Source organism: Apis florea, unplaced genomic scaffold (assembly GCF_048593485.1).
Source record: "Apis florea isolate Af1SG1 unplaced genomic scaffold, ASM4859348v1 contig_2350_pilon, whole genome shotgun sequence".
Lineage (NCBI taxonomy): Eukaryota > Metazoa > Arthropoda > Insecta > Hymenoptera > Apidae > Apis > Apis florea.
Genome location: NW_028256565.1, coordinates 481,897 through 502,976, shown reverse-complemented (window position 1 = coordinate 502,976; position 21,080 = coordinate 481,897). Strand labels below are relative to the sequence as shown.

The following is a 21,080-nucleotide window of genomic DNA, read 5'->3' as shown; positions in this document are numbered from 1 at the left end:
AATTTTGAAAAGAAAGAAAAGAAATAATGACACTCTCTTGAATGTTGAGTATAATTTTTGTTATTTCTTTCTTACTTTGAAAAAAAAAAAAAAAAATGAGAATTGAGAATCCATTATAATAGAATTATCAATCTCAAATCTTTGTTATTTCTATTTTACAAAATAGAAATATAAAAATAATATACACGTAAAATCGAAACATTCGTGTGTCCTTTTGTTTTAAATATCATTACATAAAAAAAAAAAGGGAGATCATATTACTTTTGAGATGACGTATCTCTTATCACATACACATTATCACCTATTTTAGAATACAGCTCTGTTCCTTACAAATGTAAAGTTCGCCAATAAATTTAATATTCACTTCACTTTAATCATATCGAATCGAATGAAAATTATTTTGTTATCGTTAAATTTCTAAAAAAAAAAAAAAAAAAAAGAAAGAAAGAAAAAAACTCTTTCATAAAGTATAAATATATATAATATGCTAACTTGAATAAATATGAATAAAATAATAATAACTTTGTGTGAGTAAAAGTAACGATTAAAAGAAAAGAAAAATTACAATTTGCAAAAAACAAAGCAAAGAATGATAAAACTTATGAGATTGTGTCTCGTCTTAAATGTACGTATATTAAAAAAAAAATTAAACGAAGTTTAGAAATAAAGAAAAAGTTTGAAATGGAGGAGCGTCGTTGATTTATGCTCGGCCTATACTGTCGAAACTTAAAAATATGTCTAAAAATAAAAATAATAGCGCAATAAAAAAAAAAAAAAAAAGGAAAAAGATTTATACCTACACAATTAATAACTAATGTCGTAATTGGCGAAAAAAAAGAAAAAAATAGAAAGCCTTAATGCGTTACAATTTCGAGTTTTTACGCGATAGAAGATATGACTCGAAGGATCTAGGAATGAGCGATCGCTTGTCTTCAAATAAAAATCGAAATTGAAATCATAATAATACAGGGATCATGAATTGTATATTGCTTCTTGGAGAAGATTTCTCGAAAGAAAATTTGTTGGATAGTTTTTACACGAAGATTATTGATACACTTAGGCCGAGTGTCGTCATAGAGAAGATTCGTTTAAATAAAATTTTTCAAAATTAATTTAATTAAATGATAGTCGAAATAAGTTAAAAATGAAAATGCATGAATGAATGGGAATGGACAAGAAGCGTATCACCATTGCTTCGAAGAAAAACCATTTTTACAATATACGTCTTTGTACATTTAAAATTAAAATTTCAATTTCGTCAATAATATTAACATCCTTTTCTAACAGTTTTAAAAATGAAAGAGAAAATTTCTAATTTTATTTTTTTTTTTTTTAGAAAAAATTCGTTTCGTTTAAAAAAAAAATGTTTTCGCCACAAACGTTAAAAAATTCGGTTAACAAGCAATAAGCTTAGATAAGCGGGATAAGCTCAATTGAAAAACAAAAACAAAAAAAAAATAAAAAAAAAGAGAGGGAGCGTTACGCGGGAGCGGAAGCGCAGTGTTAAAGATCGCCCATCCCTGAATCAGAATATTGTCGTGATTAAAGAATTCAGCATCGCGAATTTAAAAAATCTAACTAGCTAAGATAAGGACGTCGCTTGGTGGTGTCTCGTTTGCGAACAAAACAAATATTTGGCAACAAAACGGGAGACACACCGGGGCACCAAAAACATCCTACTCGACGATAGCACGGTAGAACATCGTTTTTTCTTCACTAAGTTACTAACTATTCTATACTATTCATCTGTTTCTCTTTATATTCGTTAGTTAATAAAATTATCGACACTACTATAATTAATTATTGGTATATACCGATTCTATTATGCTTTTCACACTGTACAATTCTATTTTTTCTTTTTTTCTTTTTTTTTTATAACGAAGTTTCTTCTTCAACACGCTTTTTAGCATCATAATCGATCAATGTGCCGTTTGCAATATTCTGGCGTGAATGCGTAAAAGCCTTAACACGCCAAATTCCAACGGTGCTACTTATTAAACCAATTAAACGAAATTTCCTAAAGTTTCTAAACTACTAAGTTTAAGTTAGTGCATGAATTCATACGAAATATCGCAGAGTTTAAAAATAAATATTTATTTTTCGTGTATAATCTCTCAATATATTGATATGAAATTTTGAATGAATCCCTCGATATAAAGATCAACATCGAACATCAATAATCCAGACCAAAGTATCATCGACGATGAATTCCTCCAACGATGTTCTACACGGCTATACATACCTCTGTCTCTCTAATCGCATTTGTATACACGTGTTACGTGATAGATGCATAGTATACATATTATTTACACACGTACCGGCAGGGCATGATCGTTAATCAATTACCGACCGGTTCTTGGAGACGAAACTTCGTTTTCCATTTTTTTTTCTTTTCCATTTTTCCTTTTTTTTCTTTTTGTCTATATGTGTGTTTTTTTTGTTTTGTTTTCTTTTTCCCCCTTTTAAGTGCACGTCGCGGCTCGATAATACCCAATAATAACAATAACTAATCGGTTCGCGGATAATGTAAACAGCGTTAAGTAAGAAACGTTGCACAGATCAATACGGATTAGTATACCACGTATATCGTATTATGTCGCGTTGACTAGGTTCGAGAGGTTCCCTTCTTCACCACGTAACCTTTGGCTTGTTCCTCCTGAACGCAAACAGGATCTTGCGGGATCGTCTTTTCGGATCGTCGTTGTCCATGGTGGAGCTCGAGTCGGTCGACAACGTTTCGGCATCGTCGGCCATCGATGTCGCCTGTCCCTCCCTCGATGCCCCCTTCCTGTTGCTCGAACTCGATTGGCCGCTCGCGGAATTGATGCTCGTCACGCTCGGAGCCGGGACCGTGGATGGATTCGGACCGACTCTTTGCTGCCCTCCTCGATCCTGGTTAGACGAGTCCAACGAATTCTCCGAGTAGGACGTCTTGGAGAGAAATGATGAGGTAGTTTTGTCCTCGACAGGGAGGAGCATGTTCGTGTCCTGGCTGTAGGAACGGACAATGCCGGATTTCTCTTTGCTCGACGATCTGACAGGCTCGTCCGGCCCATCGCCAACCGTGAAATGTACCTCCGGCGGTGTCTCCTTCCCGGTCTCGCTGCTCGACGAGTCTGGTGGAACCGATGACTCTTTCCACGTCAAGTTGTCCACTGTACCTGTCGATACAATATAGAAAAATCTCAATTATATCATCACTTTCGATTTCTTGCCCATTATTTTAATCTGTAATCAGTGTGTTTTTTAAAATCAGTGGTTTCTTCTCGTTTCAGGATTTACATTCGTTTCAACGAATTTGTAAATTTCAAATTTGTATCGGTGAATCGTTGAATAAATTACAATTACAAAAGTTTTATAAAAATATATACCGTGTACATCGATCAAGTTCATTGAGTTTAAGAACTGCACCGATACAAGTGTGAAAATTAAATGTTTGAAAACTGAGAATTTAAATAAACTAATCTGGTTAATTATTTTAGTAGAATAATCAGCGGCGAGAGAAGGTTATTTCGAGAAGAAGCTAGAAAAGAGTGTTAATTTCTAAGGAATATTGATTCAACAACAATTGTTTGCCGATACATCAGGTATCTATATTAGAGAATATTTTTTAATCAAATTGTTCAAATAAGCTAATGTTAGATGTTTCCGATTTCAAAATAAGACGGTGTCAAGTTTCATGCAGAATTCACGAGTTCGTGAAAAGGAAGAAGAAGAGAAACGAAACAACAGAATAGATAATACTTTTCTTTTATATTCCACAGTAAGTCGATATAGTATAAATTTTTTTATCTCCTCGCAATACTTTTTTATTCTTTCAACAAACATATATATATATATATCGAAATATTATTCGTAAATTTTATTTTAAAAAACACAAATAACGCGAAAAGAAAATTGATGATGATTTAACGACAGTAGAATTCATAGAATCTACTTCGAAGAAAAAAATTCTTCCAAACTATGCGTCATATGGATTCTAAGAGAACTTCTATATATATATATATCGTATACTTTACCATAGAACGCAGTTTGGTCCCTCGTTTTGATGAAAGAGAATGCGAGAAATCGTCAATAAAATTTTTTTTCTTTTTTACAGATAATCAAACATTTTCATATATGATATGATAAAAATTTCTTTCCATATACCGTATATACTCTGCCGTTAATTTAAAATAACAACGAAATAATTACGAACGATTATGATACAAAAGATTATACAGAGAAAAATATTCTTGACTCTTCTTTGTTTATTTCAACTAGGAGAGAGAAAAAAAAAAGAAAAAAAAAAAGAAAAAGATGTCTTTATATTATTTTGTTCGGAGAAAATCTTTTTTTAATAACCCGCAGATAACCTCTAAACTCTCGGTTATTTTAACAACAGTATTCGTAAAATCTCATTGGTACATTTCTGGCGCGCTTCATCAAATAATACGCTTATATCGACCCCTTCATGCCAGACGTGTGCTTAACGTTATGACAATAAATAGTTTCTAGTTTCTTTTCTCATTTTATTTTTAATATCGGATCAATAATGCAATAAGGAAACTTCGTTGCACAACGAAGTTAAATACGGTGTTAAAAGACGATTTAATATTTTAAAATATAGATTTTCATATATATATATATATATATATATATATGTATGTGTGTGTCATAATGTCATTCGTTTAAGTCTTTAACACAGAGATGGTAGCCGATATAGAAGTAGCTTAAAACTTACAAAAAAAACTTTTATCGAGAATTATATCGAGAATACATATTCATATCAATCTTAACGCGATTAACTTTGGTTTCCAAGCCGAGATAAAAATTACGATAATAATATGTAATTTTAATTCAAATAAGTCGTTTTTCTTTAAAAAAAAAAAAAAAAATGTATTTAATAAATTCACGACACATGTATATTTAATCAACAATTAAATAAATAAGATCGAGGTAAAAATTTAATGCAGCAAAAAAAAAGAAGATTAAAATTAAAATTACATATTAAAGTCTCGATCGATATCGAAACGTTTTTCTCGATTTGAATATACAAACAAGTCTCGTCGTGTATAATTTCTCCCTTCTCTCTAATTGCTTCTCATTTATTAACTACGATCATATAAATCGTACACATAATAAAACGTTTGAATAGGGGGACGTAACAATGTTGTGTTGCGATGTATCAGACAATGTATCGCGAATCGTCCATTTTCCTTGCGTGGACTGCACGTGTGTCTGTATGTGTATATACATATACGTTGTACGTACATTGGTAGTTAATGTGCTCGTACATTAATATATATAATATATATATGGAAGAGAACGAAGAGCCGTTTCCATTCGAATTTAACGTATTTTCGAGAACGTATTATCGCATTGTATATATAAGGTAATAACGCAAGGATCGTGGAACAAAATTTTCGATCGTATATACACGATCAACGCATCTAATTTTAATTGGCTCTAATCTTAAACGTGACGTGGGTCTCCCCAGGAAATAGAATTTCTTTCTTGGCATCATTTATCGTTTAATAAAATCCCAGGAATTAGAAAATACTGCAGGCAAGCGATTTCATCTAATGATCGAAAGATTTCAACGTTCTTGGAACAATATTTCCTTAGCGAGAAGCAATCTCTTATGATTCTTATCTCGTTACAAACGTAGAGAATAATTGAAATCTCTCGATCGTTTAATAACTCGTAATAATTCCTTCTCAAAAAAAAAAAAAAAAAAAAAAAAAAAATCAATAGAAACGAGAAGTAACGTGTCATGGAATCTTTGATGGAAAATATATATCTTGAACAAATAAGATTTTTCGTTGTTGAATTGTAATGCAAGTCGATAAACATCGCGTAAGATAATCGCGAAGGATAAATAGAATTGTGAAGTTGCGTGGAAGAAAATAACCAAGTACATTGCGACCTCCAGCGATATAAACAAACGATCGTCCAATTAAGATTGGATGCTACGCCCGTCTTTAATTCGAACTCCTATTAATACGAAACTGTTGTGTTGTGCAACAACGTGTTTGCTACGAATCTGGCAAAATTGAAACGTGCTCTCGGTGAAAACGAGAAAAACGCTTTCTGAAACGAGATAAAAAAAAAAAAAAAGAAACTAGCGAGAAATAATCGATATTAAATCGATAAAAATTATTAATCGTCCCTGCGATTTCGTGCTCAACTGAATACGATATACAAGTGATGTGATCGATCGTGAAAACGTATTAAATATGTAGTAATTAAATAATTATCGCGTTTGGCATCTTAATCGACATATTGCATATTGAAAACGAACGAACTTGAAAGCTTATTATAACTTAATCACGATGCTCTGAATAATCGGCGAATAATCAAAGTCGTGATCGAGACGAGAATTCATCTAATAATAACAGCAAATTACGCAGATTAATAATTGGATTGGTTAGATATCCCGAATTTTATTAAGGAAAAAAAAACAACGTTGTTAAAGATAGAATCGCGGATAATATATGTTTGAAATTCTCTTTTAAAACACTCGAGGCGAAGTACATGCTTGTAATGCTTGTTTTCTTGATTATTTAAATTTTGTTTGTAGGTTGAACTTTTGTATCATTTTTTTTTTTTTCACTCGTAAATAATAAACGTATTCCTTATTGAGAAAAAAAGAAAATGGAAAATTTTTGTTTTTATAAGAATAAAACACAGATATTATTTGTAAAAGTGATATTTATAAAAATATCAAATTTATCTTTTTCACGTCGCCATCAAAATTGTGGCTTCGTTCGTTCGTTCGATACATTATGAAAATTTTAATACAAAAATATGTCATGTTTTCTTCTTCAAACTATCATCGTATAATTTTTTATTTTATAATTTATACGAATGGGTAGTTGTAAAAAACAACTCGATATGTATAATTATATAGCGATTATACATTATTCCAGTTATATATTTGTATATATAAATATATGTATTAAAGTTAACAATGAGTCAAAAGATTTGCCATTATTTTTAAAACTTGACAAATCTTGATTAGGAAAAGGGAACATTTTTTTAATTCAAATCTTCCTTTTTCCTGCACACAAATCCTGATTAGATTTCACTAAAAGATCTGCTGATGCTCTTTCGACAATTTATTGTTATGTCAAAGAAAAAGCTTTATAAGCAGCTATTTGGCATAATGCACTCTCAATTATAAAGATTTTATTCGTGTCACACATTACTTTAATGTAATATATATACTAATAAATAAATTCATATATTACATATATCAATATGTAATTATTTGACAGATAATAATAACAATCTCTTAACAACTATAATTTTCTTAAATTTTCTTAAATAAGTCTCCGCACAATATAAATAATAAGATAAATAATATGCATAAAAATATATTAAAAAATTTTTTTTAATTATGTAGCTTCATTAATCTTTTTTTGGACCACTAAGTATAGTTTCTTCCATCCCTAGAAGCAAATGATAATATAACATAAACAAATAATAATCTAAGAAATAAAGATCATGAAATTTTGGTATTTTTATCATAAAAACAACTCGAGTTGTTAATACAATTATTCAAACATATAAAAAGTATTTATACTTCCATTTTAAGTTATAAATAAATTTTATAAAACTGGAATTAGTTTGGAAAAAAGGCACAAAAAATTGTATAAGCAATATTGAAAAATTTAAGTAAATTTTAAAAAAAATACAAAACAACGAATCAACAACATTTACAGCGTAATTTTATGCAATAATTTATATAACAGACACAAAACAATAACATAATCAAACTTAACAAAAATGTTTTAAAATGTTTAATATTTTATATATATATATATATAAAACATTAACATTTTTTGAGCAAATTGTAATGTGAATCTCGATTTTCTTATTAATTTTTTCTTTATTAAAAATTTTATTTTTTAAAAATATATTTTTTTTTATATATTTTTGCATTCCTTAAATATACATATATATTTTTTTTCCTTTATATAAAAATATTAAAATCTTCGTAATGTGTGACATTAACCAGCCGCATTTTACGATTCGTCAAAACTATTTTTTTATTTTTTCATAAAAGAAAAAGAATTTTAAGGCATCACGTGAATTTTTTTTTTTAGTGAAAATTTGACTTCAAAATTTTTATTAAGAAATTTTTATAAATTACTTTACAAATTTAATAAAAATAAATTTAAAATTTATAAAGTAATTAAAAAATATTAATAAAAATTTAGAATTCATTTCGAATAAGAGTACATATGACAATATTTATTTTTTCGAATACATACGTACGTTGTAAAACTACAGTTACTAATTAAAAGATATTAATGTCAATTGAAAAAATCTAAATTATTATTATTATTATTAGGAAGACAAACGAGTTAGTAAATTATTATTTTCGAAGACAACGTCCATATCAAATATACATATGTATATATATTAAAAGAGAAGAGAAAGAAAGGAGGAAAAAAAAGAAAGACATAAAGAGAGAAACAAAAAGTGAAAAATATTTAGATATGGTAAATGTCATTGTATCAAAGTTACAATATGTACAATATTGAGCATTGTTATTATCAATCTAAATGCTCGTGGAAGTCCGTTTCCAGCTTACCTGCGGCACCGCATGATGAAGGTGAGTATACTGAGCTTGCTTCGTCGTCTAAATCATCTTGACTACTGAGTCGACCTATAAACATCAATTTATATAATAAATGATGATAGATATTTATATTATTTATTATGTTATAAATTATAAAAATCTAATTGAAATTGTATTATTAAGAGAATTAAAATAATAAATTAAATCAAAATTTGTTACACAAAATACTGATAATATTGCATTTCTGTTAATGTTAGTAACAATTATATCAAAATACAAAAATCATTTATGAATTACAAAATACTTCAGATATTTAAATAAATAAATATTAATTAAAAATTTTGATTTTATAAATATATATCTATATACCTCTGAGTCCAAGACCTCGTCCGTTGGGTGTTCCTCTATATAAAACAGTTTCTAAATAGCTTAGACCATTATTATTGATTATATTAAAGCCACATAAGAGCTCAATTTGTTTCCAACGATGTACTCTTTCTTGTAATTCTGCGGTGACTTCGTTTAATGCAGTTCTTGCTTCCACTATACTTTTGTCAACTTCATCGATCGATTTTCCATGGGTTGAAACAAATGCTCCTACTAAACTTGATCGTTTTTTTCGTAATTTTTCACACTGGCAAAAATTTAATAAAATCAATATAGACAATTATGTTACAAATATATAAAAAATATTTTACTTAATTACAAAAAAAAAATACATTTACTTACTGCTTCTCGTGCTTGTTGCAACTGTTTTTCTGCACTTATTTTTTTCTTTGTATATGCCTTATTTTCAATTTCATGAGTTAATTGTAGCCAATGTTGCAATCCAGGAGGAGGGGACCAACATCTGTCTTCGAGTTCACCCTCTGCACGTTGCAATTCAACTTTTAACATCTGCCGAGTAGAAATTAATTACATTTTAAAAAATATATTTAATATAAAATATAAGAATATAGAGAAAAATATTTACTTCAATTTCTGCTTTTAATTGAGAAACTTCAAGATCTGAATAAGAAGCATGTAATCCTACACTTTCATCTTGTAAACGTTTCTCTAAGTTCTGTTTTTCAGTAGTTACACTTTCTTGTTCCATTCGTGCTCTTTCTAATTCTTTCTGTAAAAAATCATAAATCATAATATTAATAAAATTAAATATAAAGCTACCAAATAGATATTGGTAAGATAGAAAGAAAAACATACTTGCAAGTCTTCCAATGCTAATTCTGCTTTGTGTAAACTCTCCATATCTTTCATCATTCTGTGAAGATGTTTCTGTGAATTTTTCTTCTGTTGATATGCATACCAGCAACCAATAAGCGCGCCAAATAATAATGTTATTAATATCAAATCTTTTACACTATGTCCAGTATCTATAACAAAGTATTAAATAATTAATTAAAGAATCTATTAATGAAAGATATTTTAATAATTATTTACCCTTTGGAGGTCCAAAAAGAACTACATCCATAGCTTTTAAGGCAATTTTTTGTTTATGAATGGGATCTTTGATGCCTAATACATTAGTCAAATAATGCATATTGTTCACAGCTAACCTGAAAAAAATCAAGATATATTTTTCTATAAGAAATTTTTATATAATATGAAAATGATATATTATTTTATAGAAAGTCACCTTGGAAGTGTAGCACCAGTTACACGGTGTTGTATAAAAGTAGGAACATATTGTGGAAGATCTACATTAGAAGATAACCATTCTGATGTTTGTTCTATAGTCCAATTATGAACCTATAAAAGAAAAAAATATATATATAAAAATGATAAGATATCAAAAGAATTTAAAATGTTAAAAGAGAGAGATAATACCTCTGATCTTAACCAGGCTTCCCAAAGTTCTCGAACACTAATATGCATATCATCATTATGATGAAAAGCTCTTTGTCTTCTTTCATACCCAGCTTCATATTGTAATTCTTCTCTTAAAAACTAAAATAAAAAAATTTATTTTTTATAAAAAAATTTTTTTTAACTATATTAAATAAATTATAAATAGAAATTTGTTTACATCATCTGACTCCGATAGATCCACATTTCCATTGGCATCATCATCTAGTTGACTATGGAGTGACTTGATAGCTTCCAAACCTAGTCGATCATGAGAAGCCATTGTTGTAAGACAAGCTAGGTCATCGTTACAAGTATCAGAACCTGTAATAAATTAAACAGCCTACGTTTGATTGTATGTGTTTATGATTATATGTAATTTGTTATACAGGTGCCATTTTTTATAGAACTGTGTACCTGTTAAACATGTTTAAAAAGCTTTTCATCCAATTATTATTAATACAAAAATTGTGAAAAAGTCTTGTTAATAGACACTAAATAAATCTGCACAATGATATATTATTATTAAATGAAAATATAAATTATCTTTAAAAAAAATGATTAGATCATTTATGAAATTTATCTTTTTTAATATGAATTTTTATCATAAACACATTTTTATCTATTTTGTAACCAATAATAATACCAAATAAAAAGAAAACTTCAAATTTTTCTTTTTAAGCTTCGTGAATATCTTCACACAAAATGATAATGCAAATTAAACCCAACTTCTTTCTACAAATTAAATACATGCTCTATAAAGAATTTATACATACATATAAAAAATTTAAATACAAAATTAATAAAACAAACAAGAAGATTAATCAAAAAAACACAATAAACATAATATAAATTAAATAACACTTTCAGCCAACAATCAAAACATTGATAAAAAGAGAAGGAAATTTACCAGCTTCGTGAGCCACAGCTTGTGCCAGTCCATCAGTAAGTGTAGCGGAGAATGCTGTGACTTTGGAATGTGAACTTCCAGTGGAGCCAGACTGAAAGTTCGGACTCGCATCAAGGGCCCCGCCGCTAGCATCTACTGTGTTGCAACACCAATACAAGAAATGCAACCCGAACAGTACAATCACATTAGTAATCACGGATGATCGCATTTTAAGGTTAGTTACACCTTGTCACTGACACCTCGCGCCCCCCTTGCGCAGTTGCTACAAGTCAAATAAAACCGAATACTCTTGGCCCGTTGTCACCTTTGACGTAGACCCGCAATAGTGAATATATCCAAGGTTACAATTATCAAAACCGGGATGGCAATGCAATTTGACGAGTGCATAACACGCGTGATCGATTATGATATTAGCAGCTCTGCAACCGAGTAACACACCATCGTTATTAACCCCATCAAGGCGTCGGTCAATGTCCGAGATCTCTTTTTAAAATAAATCGATTGATTTATTAATTAAGTACACTCCGCTCTTCTGCTGTGTGTCGAGTTTTCCTATCAAGGCCACCTTCCATGAACAACATTGTGAAAAATCATTAATTTAGATCGGAAACAACAATATATTTTTCTATATGTAAAAAACAAAAAATTCAATTGGCCCTGTGTATGGTTATTCGCGTGATTTTATTGGCTTAGCATTGCAGTTGCATAGTAAACTATTACTAGCGCCAGTGTAGCGCGAAAATTATTTGTAAAATGTCTTCTTGCAGAGTGAAGTAATGATATGATACAACTGTTTGATATTTTGGAAAGAATTTTACAAATATGTTAATTAATTATTCTGATAATTATTCTAATTAAATGGATAATTTTATAATATGTATCTGCTTACAAAAAAATTGCTTATCATTTTTTAATTTCTAGATTTTTATTTTAAACAGATACATATTCGATCTGCTCGAAAACACGCTCAGAATTGTATAATCTGTAAGAACGCACAGTACGAGTATCTATCATGTTTTGGAATTCAATATCATTAAATTTTCATAATTACGTAATTTTTCGATTACGTTGTATTTATATTTATATATAAATTAGATTCTTTTGAATCATCAATGAATATTAGCTTTGAAAAAGCTTGTGTTTATAATTGTGTGTACATATGAATATAATTACGTTTTAACGCAGCAATAAATCACTGCTACGTTTGTTTCTGAAGTCTAATTATGTTAAAACGAGTTTTTATACAATTTCTTGATTAAATTATGATATTAATTTTACAAGTTGTAATGCAAATATTTTTGATCATAAATTGACAATGTTGTTGATCAAAGTAATATATGTTTTAATATGTTATAAAATTCGAAACATCTAAGGATTTGAAATTGTTGAGATCGCTTTATATTTTTTGTGAAGATATTAGAATGGAAAATAACACAAAAAACGAGGATTGTGAAATTCAGGGAATCAATTCAATTATCAAAAAAGAAGAAGCTTTATCCCAAAATGTACAAAACTGTTCAGAGACAAAAGTACCCACGGATTCCAAGAATACTCAAGTTCGTGTCGTTCGTGGAACTAAAAAAATGAAATTAGATGTTTGTGATGGTAATAACTTAGAAAAAAAAGGTTTGTATTATTAATTGATAATATGTATATTAATCAAAAGAATTCAATAATGAAATAATTTCTTAATTAAATTTTATTTGATTGTATAATTATAAAAAATTGTTTATATCTATGTTTAGATTCCAAAGATGAAGAAAATAATACAGAAGTAAAAGTAAGATCTCTAAAAAGATCTTGTGAATTATGGTCCATGGAAGATAAAAATACCTTCTTCAAAGCATTGAACGAATATGGAAAAGACTTTGATGCTTTGCAAAGTTATTTTTTAAATCAAGGAAAGAAAAAAGGTTTGCCAGATGCTGCAATAAAAAATAAGGAACAAATAAGACATTTTTATTATAGAACTTGGCTAAAAATATCAAAACATTTAAAATTTTCAGAAGGTAATTGATTAATAAACTGCTATAATTTAATTTTCATTTAATAAATGCTTCATTAATGTTTTATTTCAGATGTAAAAAAAACTTCACAAGAATTATATGGATTAATTAATTATGGTGAACTTAGAAGAAAGTTACCACGAATATATGAAAAAGTACATTTAAAGCTAAATGAACTTGTTTATTGGGGTTCAACACAAGTAAGGCTTAGAGGAAAAACTATGAGAATTAAAACACCTATATGTAGAGCATTAAGAAAATTGAATCAATTGGAAGGTATTCTTAATAATTAAAATCTTATAATAATTCAAGAAATATTTAATATTATAATGTTTTCATAGATTGGCAAGAAGAAATTAAACTTCCTTCTAGAATAACAATTGAATTAAGACCTCGTAATAATATGGCATGGTGGCAAGTACAAGCATCATCAATGAATCCAAGAATACGCACCTTATTGCCCATACAAAGACGTCTGTCAAGTTTATTAATATTTTTACAACAAAAATGGAGACCTGCAAAATATAATACAGTATCCTTTTCATAATAAATTGCTAATATAAATTAATATAAATAATTGATAATAATAATTAATATAAATTATTTATATTAATATATTTATAATAATTAAAAGTATTGTATAATAAAAATGAAAAATATAATATGAAAAAATCCTATATATATAACACAGTTCCCTAATGTAGAAAATGCTATTACTAATGAAATGAAAGATACTCGATTATTACGAGTGGCACCACCTGAAGGAAGTAAAATTGCATTACCAATGGTGAATCTTGGAGAATATCTCACTAGTAATAGTGTTAGTTTAAATTCTTATGAAAAACGTTTAGGTCTGAAAAGTTCCAGAATGGATATGTTAGGATCTGTACAATATTTAAAAGGTGTTGGAAAAAAGGGAATTAAGAAGAATAAAATGGATAAAAAATGTATGAATCGTGTAGAAGATAATTGTATCATGCCAGATAATAATAGCGATATAGATGTAATAGAATCTGGTAGTAATGTTTCGGAAAAACCATCGACTGTTAATAATTCCGAAACTTCTAATCTGGAACAACAAACAGAATTTAATGGATTTCCGGGCAGAGAAACTATTGAAAGAATTCGTAAAGGATGGAATATAGAAGAAGCAAATACTATCACTGTAGGAGATCTCTTTTTAATGGTATACATTTTATTTAAATCTATGTTGAATAAAAGTTTAAAATTACTAGAACTTTATTCATCAGAAACGCATCATTTCTAATTTTCTAAGTCTTCTAGTTTGGTCGCGAATCAAAAGTAACATTGGAATATTGGTGGGATTGGAATCATCGAGAACACATTGGAGAATCTACATCAACAAGTTTACACAGCGACAATCTATGTCTTACATTACAAAAATTATTATCCATAGCAAAACATAGATATGGCACAAGTAAAGTATATGACAATACTTCTGGGAGTAATGAAACTGTGATCTCCTCTCGAATTCTTTCGACGAAAGAATCGACTTTTAGAAGACCTTTAATTCCACAAACTTATCACAAAATTGGAACTCCAGATGCATTCAAAACACAGTTAGATGTTCGTTTTGATTTTGTATTTTTTTTTTTTTTAAATTAAATATTAATTTATAAAATAATTTTATTTTTGAAATACAGAAGTTTAAGACACGTTTTAGTAAACGAGGCAGAACTGTGAGACAAAAAAGTCTTATTGTACAAAGGGTATTGCCTATCATATCTACACCAAACAATTCATCAGAAGATGTAATATCTAATCCTCAAGAAGAAAATAAAATAAATGATTCTTCTATAAATATTAATGATCATCAAAATGAGAAATCGTCATCTATAATTATAAATGAATCACAAGTGAAAAATTTATTGGATGAACTTGAAGTGGCAAGAGACTCAAAACCTACAAATTCCATTATAACAAGTGCTACACAAATACTTAAAGAGGGAGAACATCAATGGTTGAATAGCGAGGTAAATTTTTTCTCTTTAAAAGAATATGAAATAAACAAAAAATTTTTAACAAGTAATATTAAATTCCAGGTAGCAGATTTTTCATTAAGTAGCTTTCTAGGTCAACTAGAGTCTCCTATGAAGATTTCACAGAGGATTCAGAATGAAGACAATATAGAAGATAATCGTCCATCATCCGATGTAAATATTGATAATAAAATTGAGAAAATTAAATATATTATATATTAATTAATAAAAAATTATATATGAATATTACAGGTTGTTTCACATATGCAGTGCCTGATGGGAGAAAATAGTGTTGATTATATGGCAAAATTTGCAAATCTTGCATCACAAATTGCATCGGATGATAATAAAAAATAAAAATATAAATAATTGATTAGTTTTGTACAAATTTTAACGAAATATCTATTTTAAATCATGCAAATTGAATGATGTTTTATAGTTAGAGTATGCAATGATATTTAGATTGACTAATTTATCTCTTTGATATTAACTTTCATAGTTGACTGTAATAATAATTCTAATATTGATAATAATAATAATAAATGAAAAATAAAGTAATTTATATACATATATAAAATCTTTATAAAATTTTATTTTTTCATTATTAATAATTTGTAAAATATATATTTATCATACATATTTAATTATATATAATATTTTGTTGTGAAACAGATTGTCAATATTATTTCAAATAATCATATTTTTTCTAAGGAACACAAAATTAATTTTTATACTAACTATATCTATCTAACTTCTTAATCTTGTATCAATCATTCATGAATACTCATAAATATTTCATCTTACGTTTGATGGTATAAAGATTTATTGAAAACTGTACAAATGCGGGAGGAATACGTTTATAAATAAGATATTTAGCATCCTTGTTTAACCTATAAAGATGACGCGACATTTGTTTATGGAATCATTTAGGCAAGTTCTCGTATATAAAATTCTCGGTATTGCGTTGCAATCTCATGTAACTAATTACGCGTGTTGAAAGAAAAAATAACGAATTCCTAGTCTGCAATTCCTTTTACCGAGAGAAACTATAAAATTCAATTATTTCAGCAAACTCGATTAAATATGATTATTATTAAATATATATTGAATATAAAAAAAAATAGATACAGCTACATGTTATTGTTTACTGTTATTTATTATTACAAATGAATAATTTTAAATTAATCCCTCGATTAAAAGATATTTTAAGATCTACGAAAATAATTTTCAGGAATATTATTACTTCTAGTACTGGTATTAAGGAGCTATATATATCGAAAACTATTTTAGCAAAAAAGATTTTTATCTGATGATAATAAAATCATGACGGTATTTTATAAAAAAAAATTCTGTAAAAAACTTTAAGTCTTTTAATTGAATATCAAAGTTCAAATTAAAGATCGAATTAAACATTGATCGATTAAAATAGTAATCTTTAATTAAATTAGAGATGTTTGAGAAAATTATAAATGCCTCGAATGTAATAGGAATGACAATGAGCGGAACATCCCGAAGATATTCGTATTCTTAGAAACTAAGCTAGCAGTCTTTTCGATGGCGCATTGCGAAATAGATATTGTGAATGATTCATAGTGCCCGCGTCCACGTGATCTTATGCGCACGCACCTATCAACTATTTGTTATTTACAGTGTGATTTCTCTCATATGTAATCATCTTTTAAGTATATTTAAGAATGAATTGATTCTACTTGTTATCATAAGAGATAAATTATTAATATACTTTCTTCAGAAAGAGCAATATTATATATGTATAATTTACTTTTATATATTATATATAAATACATATATTCATTTTTATTCATATAGAAAGTACAGTTGATGTATCAAGAAATTTTAATTTAGAAATTTATATAATTTGAATTTTTTTTCTAATGTGTATATTTTTTATTTTGTTAATTATCAATTATGTTGATTAAAAATTTTCGATTGTCATCAATATTAAAATTATGAGCCTGTTTAACACTTTGAAATGACCTTTCTTGTTTTGACACATATATAATTACACCGAAGTTCGATTATATTTACACATAATTATTATTATATTTAAAAAAATATTATTATTATATTTAAAAATAAAAGAAACTCTTCATTCTTAATTTTTTTCCTTTATTTCTTTCATTGTATCTACGTTTGTAACGTATCTAAAGCGATTACAATTATCATTGATATATATATATATTCTATTTATGAAATATACAGAATATCAATTTGCATTTCTAATTATTACAGAAATTATTTTTATATAAAAAAATGTATAAAGGATTTCAATTTTTTTCATAAAACAATGTCAACATGTTTTATAAGTAAAAATAATAAAATTTTGTAAATATCGAATTATAAATATTTTAAAAAATTATTTAAAAAAATGCAAAATTACATTTAAGAAAAATGCAATTTATCATAAATTGTACAAATTTATGATCGGTGTTGCATAAAAATTTTTTTTATTTATTTATTAACTTTAAACACGTATTTATTTTTAACTTTTTTTTATCAATGTTTTCTCATATTTGCAGATATATTCGTACAAGTAAATATATCAAATGAGACATCAATTCATTGTTATTTCATAATTTTGTTGTAAGTTTTTGTTGAATTATGAATTTTTTTTGTCTTTACTCAAAAAATATATGTATGCTAACATTGCTTTGTAAAAAAATTGGGATATTCTGTGTATAATGTTCATATTGAATAAAATTGTTTCGAAAGTTGACAATATTTTTATATCGAACAAAAAATATTAATATAAATGTATAATTATAATGTTTAATTATATATTTCTTTCATTAATTTTCTATTAAGAAAAAAAGCTACTATTTTTAAAAAAAATATATAGAATTGAAATTTCTAAAAATTTGACATCTAAAAAAAAATTTATTCTTGAAAATCTTTTCGTATCTATAACAATAAATAACAGAGATATTCAAAGTTATTGAAACATTTTGCAAGTACTTGTATATATATATAAATGTCTGTTTTTTTATATTAAAAATTTTTGCATTAAAATTATTTAATTGACTTTAATACAAAAGTATACAAATAATTTATAGTTGAAATCAATGACTAGGAAATAAAATAAATCGAAATACATGAAAAATTTTATTTAAAAAATTGATCAGAAATATTTTGAAATAGATAATCATTATACTTTCTTTATTTCCGCAATAACTGTACAGGAAATATTTAGTATAAGCTACATTCATATTGACAAAAATTATTAATCAAAAATCAAAATTTAAAAAAAAAGTGATTTTTATAATATGCGATTTCAAGAAAATCAAAATAAATTAAAAATATAAATATTGTATTGTTTTCAATATTAATGACAGTGCTATTATTAATATTATTGTAATAATATGATTGTGTGTAGACTTCTATATAATATTAGAAAATGTATAAAATAAATAATTCTATATGACTTCAATTAATTTATTATATTTAGATATTTAAATATTAACATTTTAATTTGATTTAATTATGTTCTTCTATAGAAAATTGTTATAAAATGTTTTATTAATCTTGAAAGATAATAATATTTGTATTTTAAATTTAAAATTAATTAAAAATGATATAGCGAAAGAATAATTAATAATTATATAATAAAATGTTTGTGCATCTACGTTCAACAAGGAAATTCCAACTGTTATTTTAATTTAAATTATCTCAATTTTTATTAGATTGCTATGATTCATTCTACGTATAAACAGAATCCCAATCCAAAATAAATAGCAAACAGTATATAATGATTTAAGAATTTTTTTATTTTCTTGATTCAGCAAAAAATAAACGATTTTAAAATAGATTAGAGAAATGTTACAACTATTTTTGAGAAATGTTACTACGTTTTTCATCTGAAATTGATTAAATAAATTTATCATGATTTTCTTTATTAATGTTAATTAAAATGTAATGTCTCATTTCTAAATTCACGTATCATTCTTTCTCTTTCACTTTGATTTTTTATTTGTCGATTTTCAATTTCCCTATAAATAAACATTTCGAAAAAACCAATAAAATCAAATCTCGACAAGGTTTGTATAATCATAGTTCTTCGAATAAGTTATTAGTAATCCTTACGAGTTTCATTGCGGTTATGATAAAAACTGTGTTCTTCCCACTCGCAGAGAGACGTAATTGAAAGAAAAAGAAAAAAGACACACGAGAGAGAAAAAAAGAGAAAGGTGCATCGTAAAGTAAAATAAAGTCCATGGTAGTACCAACATGTTTACACACCACGATGTCGAGACATCGTGGCGTACTATAAATAAACGAATACATAGGCGTCGCCAATGTGAGTTTTTTTCAAATAAATATTATATAAATAAACTCTTCACATCGTATGAAAGGTATACACATTTTTCATTTTGGGAATAAATATTTTACTTTTTACATATTCGTCACTCTGCAATCGTTGAAGGATACAATTTTTATGCGATTGAAAATCCATACATCTTAATGACATACGTAGAACAAGTATTATATATATATATATACATACATAAATGTAACACAACATTCTAGGAAAATTTGATATGCACATAAAACACGTTATTACAGAGTATCATTTTCTTTTTTTCTTACACGTTTTATCTAAATTATGCGAGGAACAACGTGATGCTATTAATAACGCAGTTAGAGAGAAAAAAAAATGAAATCTTTGTAAGATCTTTAAATCTCAATGTCATCGTCGGCTGCAACATCACCGAGGCATTCATCTCCAGCGATAAATTTGCTTCCGAGCTTTTTCGATTATGTTTCGTTTGTTTTACCTGCTAAATTGTTATTTGTTTTTAATAAATTATTTTTGAAAAAAAAATTTCAGAAACAAATTGAAATTCAATAGTAATTTGTATTTTATTAAAATTATAGATAACCTACAGATTTGTAGTTTTATATCAAATCATAGACTATTACTATTTGACATAATTATTAATATGAAAAAATTTTTTCACAATATATATTTTATTATTAATTTACAAATAATTAAAAATACTAAGAAAATTAAAATGTTTCATTAAATAGATTAATTATATGTATTGTAATTATATGTATGTTAATTTATCAAATAAATAAATTATAGGTTAATTATATTATGAATATCAAAATATTAAACTATTAAAGGAAATTTTGTTTGCAATCATAATATACTCAATATTAACATGTTCAATAACATACTTGTAATAATATTTTCATTATTTTTTTTTTATTAATAAAAATGAATTTACTTAAAATGTTAATATGGATATGTATTGTATTACGGATATATATTTTATTAAATTTTAATTACTATATTTTATATATTCCTATTTTTAGAAAATTATTTTATTACTGATTGGATACAAAATCTTTTAATCTTAAAAAAGATCAATATTGATCAAATCATATCTTATTTCTTTAATATAAACATCTTGCAATTTTTTTTAAAAAATGTATTTAAGTGTTATATTCATAAATATGAATTATAATATCTATTTGTCTAAATTTATATTAAAAAATCTTTTAAATATAAATCTTAATATCCCTTTTTCTTTAAAATTAAATTTACTCTATGATTAAAATTTTGAATAAAATATTAAGGCGGGATTTCCTATGAGTATTATACATACTGAATATCATACATACATTACGCCATATGTCTATTATTACGCCATATGTCTACTATTTCAATTATATATATATATATATATATATATATATATATATATACACGTATGTATTAAAAATTCTGT

The 21,080-nt window shown here is 26.5% G+C and overlaps 2 protein-coding genes and 2 long non-coding RNA genes across 6 annotated transcripts; 2 read left to right on the top strand and 2 right to left on the bottom strand.

Moving 5' to 3' along the window:
• Positions 1–2,073: 2,073 nt before the first annotated feature.
• Positions 2,074–12,037, bottom strand: Stim (stromal interaction molecule). 2 transcript variants are annotated; one of them, XM_003696215.4, is made up of 11 exons: positions 11,325–12,037; positions 10,596–10,738; positions 10,397–10,516; positions 10,206–10,318; positions 10,010–10,125; positions 9,773–9,942; positions 9,543–9,686; positions 9,299–9,466; positions 8,939–9,203; positions 8,582–8,656; positions 2,074–3,161 (listed from the first exon to the last, which is right to left on the bottom strand). In XM_003696215.4, the coding sequence occupies exons 1-11, from the start codon at positions 11,530–11,532 to the stop codon at positions 2,629–2,631; spliced, it is 2,055 nt and encodes a 684-aa protein (XP_003696263.1). In that variant the 5' UTR covers positions 11,533–12,037; the 3' UTR covers positions 2,074–2,628. The 2 variants fall into 2 exon arrangements, with proteins under 2 accessions (XP_003696263.1, XP_031774319.1); XM_031918459.2 differs by having other exon boundaries at positions 10,596–10,757; positions 11,325–11,441.
• On the top strand, positions 3,019–8,908 carry LOC116414903 (uncharacterized). Its single transcript, XR_015290958.1, has 4 exons — positions 3,019–3,157; positions 3,483–3,587; positions 3,665–3,763; positions 8,339–8,908. It is a non-coding gene; the product is annotated as an uncharacterized LOC116414903 (long non-coding RNA).
• crm (cramped chromatin regulator) lies at positions 11,400–15,907 on the top strand. Of its 2 annotated transcripts, none has more exons than XM_012490426.3 (10): positions 11,400–11,538; positions 12,738–12,950; positions 13,070–13,333; positions 13,403–13,606; positions 13,672–13,862; positions 14,022–14,516; positions 14,615–14,917; positions 14,995–15,324; positions 15,394–15,504; positions 15,583–15,907. In XM_012490426.3, the coding sequence occupies exons 2-10, from the start codon at positions 12,746–12,748 to the stop codon at positions 15,685–15,687; spliced, it is 2,208 nt and encodes a 735-aa protein (XP_012345880.1). In that variant the 5' UTR covers positions 11,400–11,538; positions 12,738–12,745; the 3' UTR covers positions 15,688–15,907. The 2 variants fall into 2 exon arrangements, with proteins under 2 accessions (XP_012345880.1, XP_012345881.1); XM_012490427.3 differs by lacking the exon at positions 11,400–11,538 and adding an exon at positions 12,294–12,654.
• Positions 13,631–16,217, bottom strand: LOC147658058 (uncharacterized). The gene is made up of 2 exons (XR_015290959.1): positions 16,069–16,217; positions 13,631–13,845 (listed from the first exon to the last, which is right to left on the bottom strand). It is a non-coding gene; the product is annotated as an uncharacterized LOC147658058 (long non-coding RNA).
• Between the last annotated feature and the right edge of the window lie 4,863 nt (positions 16,218–21,080).

Coding starts and splice junctions, on each gene's coding strand:
- crm (XM_012490426.3), top strand. CDS start 12,746: ATGGAAAATAACACAAAAAACGAGGATTGTGAAATTCAGGGAATCAAT. Junction 12,951..13,069: donor TAATAACTTAGAAAAAAAAG/GTTTGTATTATT, acceptor ATCTATGTTTAG/ATTCCAAAGATGAAGAAAAT. Junction 13,334..13,402: donor ACATTTAAAATTTTCAGAAG/GTAATTGATTAA, acceptor GTTTTATTTCAG/ATGTAAAAAAAACTTCACAA.
- Stim (XM_003696215.4), bottom strand. CDS start 11,532: ATGCGATCATCCGTGATTACTAATGTGATTGTACTGTTCGGGTTGCAT. Junction 9,204..9,298: donor TGCAACAAGCACGAGAAGCA/GTAAGTAAATGT, acceptor AATTTTTGCCAG/TGTGAAAAATTACGAAAAAA. Junction 8,657..8,938: donor ACGAGGTCTTGGACTCAGAG/GTATATAGATAT, acceptor TGATGTTTATAG/GTCGACTCAGTAGTCAAGAT.